Source organism: Medicago sativa, chromosome 6 (assembly GCF_051527215.1).
Source record: "Medicago sativa cultivar Bolivia chromosome 6, Bolivia_mono, whole genome shotgun sequence".
NCBI classification, from domain to species: domain Eukaryota; kingdom Viridiplantae; phylum Streptophyta; class Magnoliopsida; order Fabales; family Fabaceae; genus Medicago; species Medicago sativa.
This window is the reverse complement of record NC_140754.1, coordinates 77,402,459-77,421,113: the sequence shown is the minus strand read 5'-3', so window position 1 is coordinate 77,421,113 and position 18,655 is coordinate 77,402,459. Positions and strand designations below refer to the sequence as shown.

The 18,655-nt window shown below is 36.8% G+C and overlaps 2 protein-coding genes across 2 annotated transcripts; one reads left to right on the top strand and one right to left on the bottom strand.

Moving 5' to 3' along the window:
- Nucleotides 1-11,474: 11,474 nt before the first annotated feature.
- LOC146916987 (cytochrome P450 CYP736A12-like) lies at nucleotides 11,475-13,975 on the bottom strand. The gene is made up of 2 exons (XM_085718836.1): nucleotides 13,249-13,975; nucleotides 11,475-12,515 (listed from the first exon to the last, which is right to left on the bottom strand). The coding sequence occupies exons 1-2, from the start codon at nucleotides 13,942-13,944 to the stop codon at nucleotides 11,685-11,687; spliced, it is 1,527 nt and encodes a 508-aa protein (XP_085574962.1). The 5' UTR covers nucleotides 13,945-13,975; the 3' UTR covers nucleotides 11,475-11,684.
- A 2,743-nt stretch (nucleotides 13,976-16,718) lies between these two features.
- On the top strand, nucleotides 16,719-18,201 carry LOC146916986 (F-box protein At1g70360-like). Its single transcript, XM_085717162.1, has one exon. It carries the CDS (start codon nucleotides 16,925-16,927, stop codon nucleotides 17,765-17,767), a length of 843 nt encoding a protein of 280 aa, XP_085573288.1. The 5' UTR covers nucleotides 16,719-16,924; the 3' UTR covers nucleotides 17,768-18,201.
- The last annotated feature ends 454 nt before the right edge of the window (nucleotides 18,202-18,655 follow it).

Genomic DNA, 18,655 nt, shown 5'->3' with positions numbered 1-18,655 from the left:
AAGATGATGAAAGAGTTGTGTAATGATTTCAAGATCGAGCATCATAATTCTTCGCCTTACAGACCTCAAATGAATGGTGCTGTCGAAGCTGCAAATAAGAACATAAAGAAGATCGTCCAGAAGATGGTGGTGACTTATAAAGATTGGCATGAGATGCTTCCCTTTGCATTACACGGATATCGTACTTCCATACGCACGTCGACAGGGGCAACCCCCTTCTCTTTGGTATATGGTATGGAGGTTGTACTCCCCGTAGAAGTTGAGATTCCTTCAATGAGAGTTCTGATGGAAGCTGAGTTATCAGAGGCCGAATGGGTTCAAAGTAGATATGATCAATTGAATCTGATTGAGGAAAAGCGCATGACCGCCCTATGTCACGGTCAACTATATCAGAAGAGGATGAAGCAAGCTTTTGACAAGAAAGTTCGTCCCCGTGAATTCAAAGAAGGTGATCTCGTGCTCAAAAAGATTTTTACGTTCCAACCGGACTCCAGGGGCAAGTGGACGCCTAATTATGAAGGTCCATATGTTGTCAAAAGAGCCTTCTCCGGTGGTGCCATGACTCTTCAAACCATGGATGGTGAAGAACTTCCACGTACTGTAAACACGGATGCAGTCAAGAAATACTTTGTCTAAAAATTATAAGAACAGCTCGGTAAGTCGAAAACCCGAAAAGGGCGGCTTAGGCAAAAATGAGCGTCTCGGTGGACTGAAAACCCGCAAGGGCGGTCCAGGCAAAAGTTAGAGACATTAAACAGAAAATCATTATCCTGATAGGCTGAAAACCCGAAAGGGCGGTCTATGCAAAAGTTAAGGATTAAAAGAAAGACAAAGTAACTGCATCCGATCTGGCACACCCGCTTGGGGCATACCTGCTATCAAAGAATCTCCAATCTGAAGCGTCAAAAGCAGCGGAATTCAAAGTTGTTAGGGAAGATAGGGTTATGAAGTTCAAAGTACCTCTCCCATTTTAAATTACCATTTTTCAAAATTTTGTAAAGAATCTATGGAGTCTCGCCCTTGGCAGGCCACCATTCGATCAATAAAATTTGAGCCTGTGCCCTTTTACTTGGAATTCTCATTTATTTCGTCTTTCCAAATTTTCTCCTATTTCTTTGATGATAATATTTTGAAGCAAAATTCTTAAAACTTTTTCACATCTCTAAAAAGCATAAACGAATAAGTGCATTATAGAGCTCGAGAGTAAAAGAAGTGCGCCTCGACACTATCCTCAAGAGTGGTTAAATCCTACTAAAACGGGCATGGCTAGACACTGTGGGAAGCATTCAAAAAAAAAAAAAAAAAATCGAGCTCGCTAAGTCGAAAACCTGAAAAGGCGACTTAGGCAATAGGGAGCGTCCCGGTGGACCGAAAACCCGAAAGGGCGGTCCAGGCAAAAATTAGGGGCACAAAAAAGGAATATATTCCCGGTGGATTGAAAACCCGAAAGGGCGATCCAGGCAAAAGTTAGGGATTCAAAAAAAAAAAAACAAGGAAAAGGCACGACGACTAAAAACGCCAATAGAAGAGCATTCTGTGTCGACTTACAAAATGGCGACTTCTTTCCAGGCTTGTAATGGGTTCTCTCCCCAGAAGACACCAATTTTTTACTGTGTCCCCAATGAGGTCATCTCCAAGGAAGTTTGCCGAGTGTTCAGTGCTGCAATGTTGGTCCACTTCCCATCCTACATATCTTGTCTCGTTTCATCGAGTCGTCTGTCATATACGGTTCATACAATCGTACAAGTTACATTCATACATCCATACAATCATACATTCATACAATCATACATAAATACTTTCACTCATTCATACACTCATACATATCCTATACGCGATATCAATTCATACATGATTGCATTAGTCACCAAAACCTTGTTTCGGTCATGTCTTTTCAATTTGGTCTCTACTTATCATTATGTCAAGCCGCGAGTTTCTACACATGAACATCTAACATTTACTTTCTCATCATCAAAAGTGTCATCCCCAGTGTGTCTGGTCAAGAGATGTCACCCGTCAGTTTCAAGTGGCAAGTCTTAAACAACGGACAGCTTGAGTCTACCTTTATCTTGTTTCAAGTGGCGAGTCCTAAACAACGGACAGCTTGAGTCTACATTTAGCTTGTTTCAAGTGGCGAGTCCTAAACAACGGACGGCTTGAGTCTACATTTATCTTGCTTCAAGTGGCAAGTCCTAAACAATGGACAGCTTGAGTCTACATTTTATCCTGTTTCAAGTGGCAAGTCTTAAACAATGGACAGCTTGAGTCTACATTTTATCATGTTTCAAGTGGCAAGTCTTAAACAACGGACAGCTTGAGTCTACCTTTATCGTGTTTCAAGTGGCAAGTCCTAAACAACGGACAGCTTGAGTCTACCTTTATCTTGTTTCAAGTGGCGAGTCCTAAACAACGGACAGCTTGAGTCTACATTTATCTTATTTCAAGTGGCGAGTCCTAAACAACGGACAGCTTGAGTCTACATTTAGCTTGTTTCAAGTGGCGAGTCCTAAACAACGGACGGCTTGAGTCTACATTTATCTTGTTTCAAGTGGCAAGTCCTAAACAATGGACAGCTTGAGTCTACATTTTATCCTGTTTCAAGTGGCAAGTCTTAAACAATGGACAGCTTGAGTCTACATTTTATCCTGTTTCAAGTGGCAAGTCTTAAACAACGGACAGCTTGAGTCTACCTTTATCGTGTTTCAAGTGGCAAGTCCTAAACAACGGACAGCTTGAGTCTACCTTTATCTTGTTTCAAGTGGCGAGTCCTAAACAACGGACAGCTTGAGTCTACATTTATCTTATTTCAAGTGGCGAGTCCTAAACAACGGACAGCTTGAGTCTACACTTATCTTGTTTCAAGTGGCGAGTCCTGAACAACGGACAGCTTGAGTCTACATTTATCTTGTTCCAAGTGGCAAGTCCTAAACAACGGACAGCTTGAGTCTACATTTTATCATGTTTCGAGTGGCAAGTCCTAAACAAAGGACCGCTCGAGTCTCTTTTATCTCGTTTCGAGCTGCCAGTCCTAAACAACGGACCGCTTGAGTTTACCTTTCGTCATGTTTCAGTTTGAAATCACATTTTATTTTCTTCAGTGTCATCCCCAGTTTAGTTGTTCAAGTGATGTCGCTAAAAAGTTTTGTCCTCATTAAGCTGTCGTTCCAAACCGATACGGTAGTAGACAATCCTTCCCCAGTGAAACTACATTCCCCTAGCGGAGTCGGATCCCATTCTTCAACAAATTTGGGTATCCCGTCGTTGTTTCTCGTCCTAGTCAAGTCAACTTTGTCGTCCTGCATTCATATAAGCATTTCACGAGCATTCATAGCATCTTAGGTCCAAAATTGGTGTACTTTGTATTTAAGTCTCTTCGCTCCGATCGAATTAAAGATTCCATCTTCAAATCTCCGGACGAAGAAACTTAAATAGGGGCATCTGTCATACCCCAATTTTTGACCTAAGGTCCCACTGACACACGTCATGTGACCCTAGTCGATCTGATGTTTCAGTTAAAAAAATTTGGTAAAAAGGTATCCTAAATACCTCATACTTAGTTCCGAATTAAGCCCTTGTCTCTATATCATGTTTTATTCTTTATTTCCATCTTTTAAATTATTTTTTTTATCAAATTCAAACTTTAAAATTTTTATCTAGTCATTATTCTTTTGTTATTTTCTTTTTAGATAAATCCAAGCTTTTTATTTTTAATTAGAAGATAAAAAAATAAAAAATGTATATATGTGTTTATCCCTTTTATTTTTCTTACGTTTTATTTCCATTTAGGTGATAAGTTCAAAAAATTAAGTCCATGTAGTTATCCTCTTTTATTTTTATCCTTTTTGTTAATTGTATTTTTTTTATTTATTTTTCTATTTGTTAAAAAACCCAAAAAATAAGTCCAAGTACAGGGAATCACAGCCTGTCGCGCACGTGATCACCTCGTCCCAATCCAGTCATGCATTCCTCCCATCCGAATCCTGTCCAGGTTCATGCGCGCCTTGCTCTTCGTCAATCCAGCAACAGCCTTTCCGTTTTCTCCTCCCCAAGTCACAGTTTTTCTGCAAGTTTTTCAAAGGATCCCTAACAGAACCCTCACACTATAAATTAAAACCTGCACACACCAAAACAGTCACGCAAAATTGGACGGAGGGAGAGAACCAGCAAACACGCAGAAGAGGGAGACCGTACAATCATCGAAACCGTCACAAATCTGCACGAGCACTACCAACAATCGGAAGCGGACAGAACAATTGGAATCAGTCAAAGCGACGCAAGGACGAAATCCAACAGCTCGGACACAGCAACTACAGAATCAAATCGGACTTAAGTTGCTCTCAAAAATCCGATCCAAAAGCGTACAGGTAGTTCATCTATTGAACCATTAGATTTAAGGTCATACTTTGTTTGGTTTGAATTCTTAGGGTTGGAATCAGAATTAGAAGAGGGAGCAGAATAGATTAGAGAAAAAATCAAAAAACAGAAGTATAAGGTTCCGGCGGCGCCGCCGCCGCGAACCACCCCTTTTCCATTACCGGCGAGAGTAGGTAGGAGAAGAGAGGAACCGAATTAAAAAAAAAAGCAAATTTTTTAACCGCCACGGTGGCGCCGCCGCTGCTGGCCGGCCACCGCCGTGCCGGAATCTGGAGACTGCGGCGGCTTCTTTGAAGCTCGCCGGAAAATTGTTGAGGATGAAGAACAATAGAAGAGAGGAAACTGAGAGAGATTGAAAAGATAGAGAGAGAAATCTGTGTGAAAATGAATGAGAAAATCAACATACAGCCTATATATATCACCCATGACCCAAACCCATTTCATTAGCAGGACCGACCCAACTCAGAGCCGACCCGGTTCGGTTTTAACTAGGCCCCAATTCGTTTTTTTTCATTTCTACACCCTCCTGATTACAGTTTGCACCCCACCTGCTGTATTTCATGCATTTTTTTTTTGTGTTCTCTTTTCTTTTCGTTATTTCTTTTATTTATATCTATTCTCGTGCATTTTATTTAGTTTACCATTCTGTTTCCATTATTGTTCATTGCATACTTATTTTTATTTTAGCCACTTTATTTCATTACATAGCCTTTAGCTTGTACATTAGGTTGGGATGTAGCTAATTCATGCATTTTCTCGTTCTGTTTGCACTTTACATTTTAATTCAGTTTGTAGTTCATGGTATGGATTTTAGAATGTATATAGGCCTTTTATGTAATTTATTTATTTTCGTTTTTTCGCACAAAATTTAGAATGTAAAGTAGGTCTTAATGTAATTTATTTATTTTTATCGCAGACCGTAGAATGTATTAATAGGTTTTATGGAATAGCTTAGGTGCATGTGTGCGTGCGTGTGTGTATGCCTTTCTTTTTATGTTGCTAGATTAGGTTAAAGGTCCTCGTGGTGGTCCAACGCCACCATAGGGTCCCAACGCTTTTATTTCTTTATGCTCCGTTAGTTTCAATTCTAGTTTTATCTAACCATTCAAAAACAACAAAAACAACACAAAAATATTTTTAAAACAAACCTTGATCTTAAATCAAGTGACGTCCCTTTTTATTTATTTTCTTAAGCAAATGTCAATCAATTTAACTTACTTTGAGTTTTTTTTCAATATTAAAAAATACAAACCAACTCCATTTTTTGCCACTTTGGCATTTCCGTTTTAAAACCTTTTTTCAAACTAATAAAAAACGCACAACCAATCAAACGTCAGTTTTTTTAACCCCGAACTACGTGATTTTGATCCTTCACGGGTACGTAGGCAGAGGACTCGTCCTTTCAAATCAAATTAAAATTAACTCTTTTTTTTTCTTTTCTTTATTTTATTCGCCATTTGTGTACATTACACCATTTTCTTTCAAAGCAAGTTTAAAGCACAAAACGTTAAATTAAACCAAAAGGTTCTCGTAGAGTACTACGAATATTTAGGGTGCTAATACCTTCCCTAAATATAACCAACCCCCGGACCCCCCAATTTAAATAAATTTTTTCAAAGTCGTGAAATAAAAAGTGAGTCAAAAGCTAATCGAATAGCCTTGATCTCCGAAAAATGACGCGACAAGTATAGGTGCGGTTTCATATTCGTTGTGAACTTTATTTATCACATGATTTATTTGGGACGAGTTTAAGTGTGTATGAGCAAAGCAGATGTACTCAACTTACATAAGAAAAGTTAATGTTTTGGCCATTAAAAATTTATCAAGGTTTTATGTTATGCTATCATGGAGAAGGAGAAAAGAGTGATGAATCTAGCCATGATGACAGTAAAGGCCAAGCAGGCAATGAAGATAGAATTGTTATTTAAAGACCCTACTTTATATGGACTTGAATAGGTTGACCTTGTGAAGAACAAATGTTAGCTCTTTGGCAGGCTTGACACTTGGTGGACTGTGAACTGATACATGTCGACCATATGAAGAACAAACGTCTACTCCTTGAAAGGCTTGACGCTTGGTGGACTGTGGACTGATACATGTCGACCCTATGAAGAACAAACGTCTACTCCTTGACAGGTTTGACGCTTGGTGGATTATGGACTGTTATATGGCAACTTTATGAAGAACAAACGTCTAAGCCTTGATTGGCTTGACGCTTGGTGGACTGTGGACTAATGCAGGTTGACTTTACGAAGAACAAACATCTACGCCTTAACTGGCTTGACGCTTGGTGGGCTATGGACTGGTATAGAGGACCATACCACATGAACTTTACTATACATTGACTATTCATCATATTCAGCTCAAATTGAGTGTTCAGGTCACAAAAGTTCTACCCTTCAACATGTCCAGCTCAGCTCGTCCCCTCAGCATGACCAGCTCAACTCGTCCCTTCAGCATGGTCAGCTCAGCTCGTCCCCTCAGCATGACCAGCTCAGCTCGTCCTTTCAGCATGCTCAGCTCGTCCTTTCAGCATGACCAGCTTCGCTCGTCCTTTCAGCATGGTCAGCTCAGCTCGTCTCTTCAGCATGCTCAGCTCAGCTCTTCCCTTCAGCATGCTCATCTCAGATCGTCCCTTCAGCATGACCAGCTCCGCTCGTCCCTTCAGCATGCTCAGCTCAGCTCGTCCCTTCAGCATGCTCAGCTCAGCTCGTCCCCTCAGCATGACCAGCTCAGCTTGTCCCTTCAGCGTGGTCAGCTCAGCTCGTCTCTTCAGCATGGCCAGCTCAGCTGGACCCTTCAGCATGCCCAGCTCAGCTCGACCCTTCAGCATGCTCAACTCAACTCTACTCTTCAGGTCAACTAGAGCTCCACTTCTTCCTCATGTTACTGTCCAAGTGAAAGTTGTGGTCCTCATAAGAAGTGTTTCATGGTGTGCCACGCGTCCTGCACGGACAAGTGATGTAAGCTGCACGTGCTCCAGCTCCATGTGTCATGTACGGATGAGATGCACAGAGAAGAAGTAGCCAATTCTGCTAATGGGCCATCATATTGGTATGAAGTTTCTACTACTACTTAGCAATAACTAATATCCACCCGCATAAGGAGAAACGAGCAACAAGTCCTATTGTATGAATATGTGCACCGCTTTACTTTCATTTTAATGCAATTCTAGTTTACCTTTTAGACTCTTTTCGTTTTAATCTTTGCTTTTAAGCTTTCACATCGATTCCTTGAAGATAATCTCGACAGGTCTTACCCTGTGTCTGGATTTCGACGGTTATATTCATAGTTCGCTCCTTAGTAACAAGAACAATCATAATTTTCTGGAAAACAATCAAGCACAATATGTCTTGAGATTTGCTGGTTGATCTCGCTCGCACTTGTTTTAAATCAGTTCAGTAGTTTACCAAAATCTAGGGCCAATAAATTGGCACGCCCAGTGGGACAGTTTGTGCTTTTGTTTAAATTTTCTTGAAAATTTGTTCTGTTTTTATCCAAATTTGTGATTTTTGTTTTGTATGTTCTAGAAGAATAGAAAGAAACTTTCAGAAATGGTATGTTCTACTCTCAGTAATGATCCACCATCAAGCCCAACGAGGGCATCGATGGAAAATACATCATTAAATGTAATTGCACAACAAAGTCCACAAGCGACGCCATCTCATGGCACAAATGTTGATGAAACGGTGGGAGCAACAATTTCTGCTTATATATCATCAACCATTCTTGTTACAACTTTGACGGTTGCAGCGGTTACACAATCTTACACGATTTTTGGTAATCCGTTAGTTCAAAATCCATGGTCCTTTGATCCATAAAATCTTAGGAACCAATCATATGGAATGCCCCCGTCTTTTATGGTAGGCTCCATAATAATCCAACTAATGTTTCAGAGAATTTGAATACGGTTCACCCTCAGTTTTATTATTCTGGGCCAAGTTAGGATTGAGGATCGGGAAGTGAAACGATTGTGAGGCAAAAAGATCGTGTTGGTAAAGGTGATTTGGGTTAGACCAATTGGTGAGAGTGCTACCTGGGAATCGGAGAGTTGGATGAAGGTTTGGTATCCGGAGTTGTTTCCTTCAGGTAATTTTCGAGGGCAAAAATTCTTTTTAGAGGGGAGAGTTGTAACAGCCCGATTTTCGCTAGAATTATTTTAATTATAAATTATGTGTGTTTATATGTGCTTGTATGTGATTAATTGTCATTGTGTGTATTTTGCTCGGGATTAGTGGAGTTTGGCTTAAGAAGGGTATTTTTAGTCATTGCAGACTCAAGGGTAATTTGGTCTTTTGGTGAGAAGGGGTAAAATAGTATTTTGGTTTCGAGAAATATTTTTAGTGGTATGGGTGGTAATAAATATTGTTACTAAGTTATTACGGAGTTGGGGTAGTCAAATAGGGACGGAAGCTAAACGTTAATTTTTATTCGTTAAGCGAGTAGAAACGGTGAATAAGTTAGAGAAAACTTTAATCCCATTAAGACAATTGAGGGTTGAGCCCAGTTATGTAGAGCCTATATAAGCTCTAGTCTTAAGAGAAAGTAGGTCTTTACACTCATCATTTCACAAACTTTTGAGAGGTAGAGAGAGAAAGAGCAAGAACAAGGGTTAGAGAGAAGAAGAGCTTTGCAGAGGAAGCAAAATGGGTAGAGATTCAAGTGGGTGGAGCAAAAGTGAAGCCAAGGCTAAGATTGTGCTTAGTTGAGGTAAGGGGGATAGTTTCCATTAATAATTTAAGCTATAATCTCTTTGGACAAGTGTAAACAACAAACACACTCTCTTTGAACTCGTGAATAGATGAAGCGTACATCAACATCCGCCTCGAGAATGGTTAAAATCTGCAAGGGAAACATGGCTAAACGCTGTGGGAGGACTTCTGTCAAAAAAAATACAAAAAAATAATAAAAAGCTCGTTAAGCTGAAAACATGAAAGGGCGGCTTAGGAAATAGAGAGCGTCCTGGTGGACTGAAAACACGAAAGGGCAGTCCAGTCAAAAATTAGGGACACAAAAAAGGAATATATTCCCGGTGGACTGAAAACCCGAAAGGGCGGTCCAGGCAAAAGTTAGGGATTTTCAAAAAAAAAAAAAACAAAGAGGAAAAACAAAAGAAAGAGGAATGATGACTGAAGCATGCCAATGGAAGGACACTTTGCATCGGTTTACGAATGGCGACTTCTTCTAGATTTTCAACTAATAATGGGCTTTCTCCCTAGCAGGTATCTATTTCCCCATCAGTTACTACCTTGTGGTGGGATTTATGTTGTCAATGGCTCGATTTGTCTCCAACGATATCATCTCCGATAAAGTTTGTTGAGTGTTTGAACTGCGATGTCAGTCCACTTCCCATCTTACTTGTCATGTCTTGTTTCATTGAGTTCACCAGTCAAGAACAGTTTATACAGTCACACAAGTTGTACATTCATACATTCATGTATCCCTAATAAAAAAAACATCAAACAAATCGCTCAGTCTTTTCACCCCGAACTACCTGGTTTTGATCCCTCGCGGGTACTTAGGCAAAAGACTTTGTTTTTCCAAATTAAAAAACCATAAAAATAATATTTTCTTTTTTTTTCATCATTACACTAATCTTTCACAAGAAAATAATATTAGCCAAAAAATAAATAAAAGCAAGAGGTTCCTATAGAGTACTATAGACGTTTAGGATGTTAATACCTTCCTTTTACGTAACTAACCCCCGAACCTTAAATCTCTAAAATTTGTGGGTTTATTCGAACTTTTTCCCCCTTTCCCTTGGAAAAAAATTAGAGCTCGGTGGTGAACATAAATTTGTGAGTCAACGCTAATCAATAGCTTGATCTCCGAAAATCACTGCGACATATGTGAATGGCATTGAGTTACCTTCAATACTTGTTATGTTGTTCATATCTATTTTTTTTTTTTTTTTGCGTAGAAGTGAGATGGCTGGTGGAGTTGGTGGGAATGATGCTGCCATCGCAGAGGGTTTGACTGCGATGGTTCAAGTGTTGGCTCATGCTCAGGGGCATGGTCATCATGATCATGGTGAGGTGGAGGAGTGAAGGCTGGATTGTTTCATGCGAAATAATCCACCGACGTTCAAGGGACGGTTTGATCCGGATGGTGCACAGTCTTGGATGCAAGGTGTGGAGAGGATTTTTCGTGCTATGGTTACCAGAGACGATCAGAAAGTGAGGTTGGCTACGCATATGCTAGCGGAAGAAGCCGAGTTTTGGTGGGCTGGTGCTAAGGAGACTTGAGGCTGGTGGCGAAGTGGTATCTTGTGAGAGATTAGAGGGGGAATTTTTGAGGAAGTACTTTCTGGAAGATTTGAGGAACTAGAAGGAAGTGGAATTCTTGCAGCTGAAGCAAGGGAGCATGTCAGTTGTAGTTGAACCAGGACCACATGAAAGATCTTACGAGAGAAATCCATGTCAACCGCACTTGCGATTTCACGTGAAGTCCTTTCCATCCAATATTCGTGAGGAAGTTCCATTAATCTAATCCACACATGTGCATGAATATTACGTTGTGTATGCATATTGAAATCCTTAGTCCATTCGAAAAGTGGTATCACACCCGGCTTCAAGTTAATAGTTCCCATTGCCCAAACAACATGTAAATGAGTAATGGAGGTAAAAGAAAATTCATAATACCCCTTACCTAATGACAAAATAGTCCATGATCTATCTAGATATCTTTCATTGTGTCTGAAGTTTCAGTTGGATATCCTTTGTTGTGTACGGTTTATCGCCCTTATTCAACACAAATCTGCCACGCAAGTTTCTCTTGCAAACTTCAATACCTTTTTCATAAGTCTCCGATGAAATTTTGATGCTAACTGCCTCACCTCGGATGGAAGGCTGGTGTAGATTGTCATGCGAAGAAAGCTGAGGAGATGCTGCGAAAGCCTGAGAAAAAGAAATTGGCCCAGGTGCAGTCACAAGTGCGGTAGGGGGTTGAACCCGCACAGCGGTGGAGACAACAACTAGGGAGGAAATCTCTGCCTTCCAATAAAACGGCATGGCAGTGATTTGTACATATATCAGAAGGTGAGATTAAGAGGGAATTCACAGTTCAGAGAAGGATAAGATCAAACCCTAGCAGCTTACAACTTACATTACAAAAACTTGTTTTTTTACTAGATATCTTTTTTTTTTCATGAATACAAATAAAGCATAACCAAACAACGATTTGGACTCTGTTTTCGAAATTTAGATCGATTTATGAAACTCGAAAATGAACAATCTTATTTTGAGATGATTGTACATAAATGTGATTGTGTTAAATGTGCAATTTTCAGACCATAAGAAATCCAAATGCCACTAAGAAAAGAGACGATAGGTTGGCACAGATAGCAAGGGTTTACTCTTTGGCATGGCGAATTCAAACTTTTCAGACATGTCTAACTCATCAAGGGACATACCATCAGGAAGATCCCAATTGAAGCAGTGCACGAGTTGAGCCAGAACAAACTTCACAGTAGTTAAACCCATCCGCATTCCAGGACAACCTCTTCGACCTGATCCAAATGGTAAAAGTTGAAAATCATGTCCACGAAGATCTACATTACTATCTTCAAATCTCTCTGGACAAAACATCTCAGCATTATCAGACCAAACCTTAGTATTTCTCCCTATTGTCCATGCATTTATTAAAACTATTGACTTTTTCTTTATATAAAAACCATCGACAACAACATCTTGAAGACACTCATGAGGTGCTAACAAAGGTCCAACAGGGTACAACCTTAAGGTCTCTTTCACAACCATAGTCAAATAAGGCAAATTTTCCAAGTCGGTCTCTTCAACTTGCCTATTCCTTCCAACCACATTTTCGAGCTCATCTTGAAGTCTCTTCATTGTCTTAGGATGCTTTATGAGTTCTGAGAGTGCCCACTCAATTACAGCTATAGATGATTCTGTTGCTGCTAAAATCATGTCTATTATAATAGCCTTGATGGTTGTTCTATCAATGACATAATTTTCTTCTTGGGATTCCATTTGTTGGTTCATGAGTGATAACAATATGTCCAAAAAGCTCTTTCCGTGATGGTCTCTTTGTTCTCCAATCGGTGGATTCTCATGCTCTTTGATTATGTGCTCCAACAGTTCGTCAAACTCCTTCATCGTTTTCTTTGATCTTCGTTTTATTCCCTTATGAGGTAATATATAATGTGTTGAATTAGTACTAGATAAATGAGTTGTGGATGTATATAATTTAATTATGTTTCACATATATAGTAACTATGCATATAGCCTCTTAGTATTTCATTATAAATATTAGATTTCTCCAATTCAACCATTGAATTTAAAGGAGTAGATCAACTTCGCAAATATTTTACTAATTTGATCTTATCAAGTATTGATATGATTAATTACGGGAAAAGATCATCTCCAGTGGAGTCTCTCCAGTTTTTTCTCCAGTTTTAATCACAACCATTAATAGCTATCTCTCTCTTCTTTTTAAACTTTAAATGCTCTCACTTAATTAATTTTCAATGAACAAGATTTCACTGCATGGTGCAGTCACTGGAGGGGATCCTATCTTAAAATTCATAAAAAAGTTTTTTTTTTAGATTGGATGGACTTTTGTAAAATGTTTTTAGATTGGTTGTACAAATATCATTTCCTACTTTTTAATTTTTTTTTTTTTGAGGGAATATTTTTTGATTTTACAAGGATTAAAACAAAACAACAAGGACCAAAACAAAAGATTCTATATTTGCAAGTATTAAAACCAAAAAAAAAAATGTTTGCAAGGACAAAAACTAAAATGCATGATATTTGCACAGACCATATACATATTTAAGCCTAAAATTAAATTATATACATTTTCCTCAATATGTCATATCTTTTTATTATTTTTGGGTCAGATGTAGTAACATACCTGAAGATCAAATGGGGCTAGCCAAGGCACGAAGTCAGCTAGATTAAAAACTTCAATCAAATTCATTGCTTCGTGAATAATCCCATTTATGTTGAATCTATCATCCTTGCTTCGGCCCATTATCATTTTATGACCAATATTCTCTATAAGATCAACCACAACCTTGTGGACATCAACAACCTCATGTAATGTAGATGATTTCCTTAGTGAATTAACCAAAAACCCCAACTCTTCCTTTCTCAAAGGAGCAAACATCTCAACTTTTGAAGCATGCAATAATTGCATGGTACACAATTTCCTCATATTGCGCCAATTGTCACCATACTCAGTGAAAGTTAGGCCCTTGCTACCATATGTGACATAATCTGAAACAAAATTTTTTGGCCTACTAGCAAAAACACTATCATGGGTCTTGAGGAATAGTTCAGCAGTTTGAGGTGATGAAACCACAATGGTTTGGACTTGTCCTAACTTCAAGGACATTATGGGTCCATATTTTTGAGAAAGGGATTGAAGCGAACGATGTGGAAGTTTCCCTATCATGTGAAGGTTACCAATTATTGGCAATGGTTTTGGACCCGGTGGATTTTTCCTACCATTTTTGTGATGCCATTTTGAGTGAAAAATTGTAGCTGATAGAATGAGTATGAATATAACAAAGATCAATTCAGGGATAGCTAATATTTGAGGTAACATGTTTGCTTGATGGAGAATGGAGGACTAGTTTTAGTATTTATATAGCATATATGATCACCGTTGCGCATCTCTTTACCCATGTTCACAAACATCACGTGTATTTTAAAACAATACTCTTTGCTAACCATGTACTGCTGTCGAAACAAAAAACTATACATATTGTTTTATTTTGACCACACTAAGCACACCTTATGCTTCATGTGTGTCTATTAAATTGCTTTTTATTTTCAAATAGAGACAAGAGGAACATGGTTGGCGTAAGGGAAAAAGTACATTATTATAAAAACTAAATCTGTATTGTATTAGTTTTCTATTAATTTTTGTATGGTAACTAATTAACAATTAACATGTCTGCATTATTATAAAAACTAAATTAATATGATCTTATAATTGGGCACAACTTCAATTTTGGAATTCAAAAATAGTCCGCATCTCTTACCCACCATTCACAAACATCACGTATATTTTATTTCTTATGAAGTATTTTTAAAAACAATACTCTTTGCAAAGTTTGTCATTTGCAATTTGGATGGAGGATCCATATTATTTTAAAAAGGTAACCCAAAAAAAAAAAAATCAAAAATTGCACAAAAAACGTGTTTTTTATGAATATAATAAGTGGATATCCACAAACCCTTGTACTTATCTCTTAAGTGACGCGTCATATTACATATCCTCTAAGTCACACCTATTTGTACTTATCTCTCAAGTACTTGACTCTTAAGTCATATCATTATACTTCTCTATAAATAGAGACCACATGTAACATAATTGTACACCACAAGAAAATAATATAATCTTCTTTCTTCTCTCTCTCTTCTTCTCTTTAATTTTTTTATTTTTATTCTTATTAATAGTTTCATAACACGTTATCAGCACGAGACTCTAACCAACTGAGGTATGTAATTTTTCTTAATCAATTTTTTATAAACAAAATTGATTTCTTCCATCAATTGGAATCAGTGCTTTATAGATACATTAATTAATTATTATTCTATTATATTATTGTGTTTATTTATTCTATATGCATTCATGAAGTATTGCATAAGGATTGATCTCATATTATAAAATAAAGCAGATCTACTATGTAGTTTATGAATAACTCAATATTATTCTATATGAATTGCTAAAGAATTCAAAAGAGTAGTTCCTGAAGAACTCAAAAAAAAAATTGTGAATTCTGGAAGAATTCATCAAAAGAGTTACATCCCTCAAGGATGACTTAGAGAATTAATCTTATTGTTTAAATTTGTTGTATAGTTCCTGAAGAACTTAAACAACCCGGTTTTAATTTATTCTCCATGAATTCCTGAGGAATTCAGTAGTGACACATCAACGAAGGATCATGCAAATAACATATTAGATCCGTCATGTAGTTCTTGACAAACTTAAATAAATATTTGAATTAGTGAATTGATTTGTTATAAAAATATATTTTTATTTGGCAAATTTTTTCTATTCTACCTTTTAATTTCTACTTTGAAATTAAAATTGATTCACATAAATTTTGTTTATAAATTTTGTATTTAGTTATAATAAAAATAAAGAAATGCTATATATTTGGTTTTGATATACATTTGTGGAAGATTTGTTGTATTTTAATAATGAATCTCAACTTTTGTGATTTAATTTGGTAGTACATTTAATAAAGATTTGATTGTTTAATTTTGAGAAATATTGATTCTACAATAAATGGTTAAAGATTCGTATTCACATGTAGTGGATCAAGATTGACATGAATACTCTTTTTTGGTATATATAAGATTCAAGTTTATTTCATTTGAAATTGAATATTTGGTTTATAGAATGATTATGATAGTTGAATTTTATTGTTATTAAATTTTCTACAGTAATGTGGTTTCAATCATGCATTTTGGGGGAAACAAGAGTATTTTTCATCATTTATGATGCAAGGAATCAATGTTAGATTGCATTCTCATAAAATTTGATGCAAGGAATCAAAGCTAATTTATTGTTACATGGAGGAACAAAGTTACACAATGAGATTGCATTCTCAAAAAATTTGATTGGGATTTAAGATATCCATCTAAATTGATATCATATTGAAGAAAAAAATGTTAAATATCTCTATATTACGAGATATACTCTGAAGAAAATAAGTGTGGTAAATTTTTTTTTTTTCTTTCTAATTTATCACAGAATGATATCTTGGTTTTGGGAGGGTCGGGTGGTTTTTTGGTGTGTTACAAGCTTGATTCACCTTGAGACGAGAAGACAAACTCAGAGCTCATATCTCTAGTTTCTCTCTCCTGGTTCTGATTCCCAGTAGAATTGTCCAAACATGGAGTATTCAATACTTTTAATAAGCGTTATCTATTAACTAATATGCCTTTTAATAAACAATAACTTAAAGAGGAAAAAAACATGTTGAATCTCTTTTCAAATAGTAAATAATTAAAGAACAAAAGTTTTGACCATCACTAATGCCCCCCTCCTCCAAAGAATCATTTCAACAATTAACAATAACTAGAGGAACTTCACACAAAAAAATAAAAATAAAAATAAAAATACTAGAGGAATATTAAGTAAACACTTTTATATATCTAGAGTTTGGATAGCTATGTAATTATCATTCAATACGGTAGTATTTTTATGTTGGTTTATTTTTAAATAAATTTAAATTTTGTTAGATGGTTTTTTACTAGAAATTCCTCAATTTTTTTTTTTGGTTAAGAATTCCTCAATATTATAATAACCCCGTTTAAAAAACATAACGCAGTACTCGTGCGTGGTGAAGACATTATGAAGCATGCATCGATCACAATACTATTTTTATTTATATTTTTAATCAACAATTGCTTCTCCACACAAAACATTACTCTTTTAGCTCTTACAAATACCAACACCATGTTCCATTCAGATACTCAAATTCACCATTTCTTGTATCATCTCTTCTCCTTGTTGTCCCTCTTACTCCTCTTCTCTTCATCTCTCTCTAAATAGGGCATAAATCACAGGTATGGTTGTGAAGAACAATTTGGAACCTGGTTTTGTGAAAAGGGTGCTAAGAGATACACTTGACGACGATGTTAGCGATTTCAAATTACTGGTATTTGCGGTTCATGCTTTTATTCTTGAATCGGGGTTTGTTCGTGTGGATCAGTTTTCTAGTATGGTGATTGGTTTCTCTAATCTTATTGATGACATGTCTTCTAATACAATGATACCCTTGAGGTATACCCTTCCTGACATTCTTACTAATGGTACATCTCATTCTATTAATTTAAAAATTCAGCCATTAGGGCATTTTGTGAATGTCTATGGTTCATTGTTTGAAGATTTTGGGTCAATAGTACATAAGGTTTATTTAGATAAATGTAGATTTACCAAGCCTTTAAAGTTGATGCTGTCAAATTCTGAATCGAATGCTAGTTTTAATGTTAATGATGATGGAGATGAAGTTTTTGAATTGTGGAAGATAGTGAAAGATGAGCTTGCATTGCCACTCTTAATTGATCTTTGTGATAAAGCTGGGTTGGATCTTCCACCTTGTTTTATGACCCTCCCAGTGGAACTTAAGCTCTTAATATTTGATTATCTTCCTGGTGATGATTTGGCCAAAATGTGTTGTACTTGTTCAACATTGCAAGACCTAGCTTCAAATGATGAGTTGTGGAAGAAGAAGTTTGAGGAGGAGTTTGGACAAATGCTGAATGGTATGAGGTTTTATAAGAACTTGTATGCTCATTACCGGGCAACAAAGAAGTCAGAACCGTTTTCTTTCCGAATTCCTCGGAGTCGTATTATGAGATATTCTCAAAGAAAAAGAATTTCTAATCGTTTTGGAATGGCTCCAATTTGAGGTGGAGAGTATGATTCTCCTCGCGGGTTTAGGATCCTCTCTATTTGATAAAATAAATGGAATACACAACTTGGAGAGAGATAGACACATAAAATAGAGAATCTTAACTCCGGCGTACACTTCAGTTTTTCCAAACATTATATTTTCTTATATCTCCGCTACTAATTATTTTGATATTTTCATGTGTATTAGATTAATAATAAGTACGCTGTTGATTTTTTGTTGTGGATGTTGTATTTCATTTTCTCCTTTACGTGGCAGGGTAAATTAACCGCATATATACGGTGCCCTTTGGTTTTGTATTCTTGTTTTGGCTTGCTCAGTCTGTCTTGTGCGGAGTACTGCGTTTTAATAAAGTTTTGCTGATTGGAAACAAAAATAGCTAATAACATCAGAAAAAAAACTTCTAGCTATTGTCTTATTTTAAATTTTTATTTTATAAATAATTTTCTTTACATATTTTTAATATCTTGAAATCACAAAAACAACTTCGATAACCTACATTCTGTTGCTCGCGCCAAAACCCCCCCAAACATCAACAACAAAAACAAACACATCAACCAAAATCTTTTGAAAAACAGCTAGAAATAAAACCTCTGGAAGGATCACGAAAACCGACCAAAAACCTCAATAACACCATACAACAAGAAAATAGCTCCTCAAAACTGCATCGAGAAAACCCCCTTTGAACGAAACACATGCCCGAAATTCCCTAACACCTTGAACCGTCAATGCATTCCTAAGGACCTAGGTGTAATATCCTACATGTAAAATTTCCGTCAGTTATCATTACCAGTTATTTTACCCTTTGGAATTTTTAAGAGAAGGGTAAAATGGTAATTGTGCATAAGACTTTTCAGGACTAAATCATATTATTCTAACAGACTA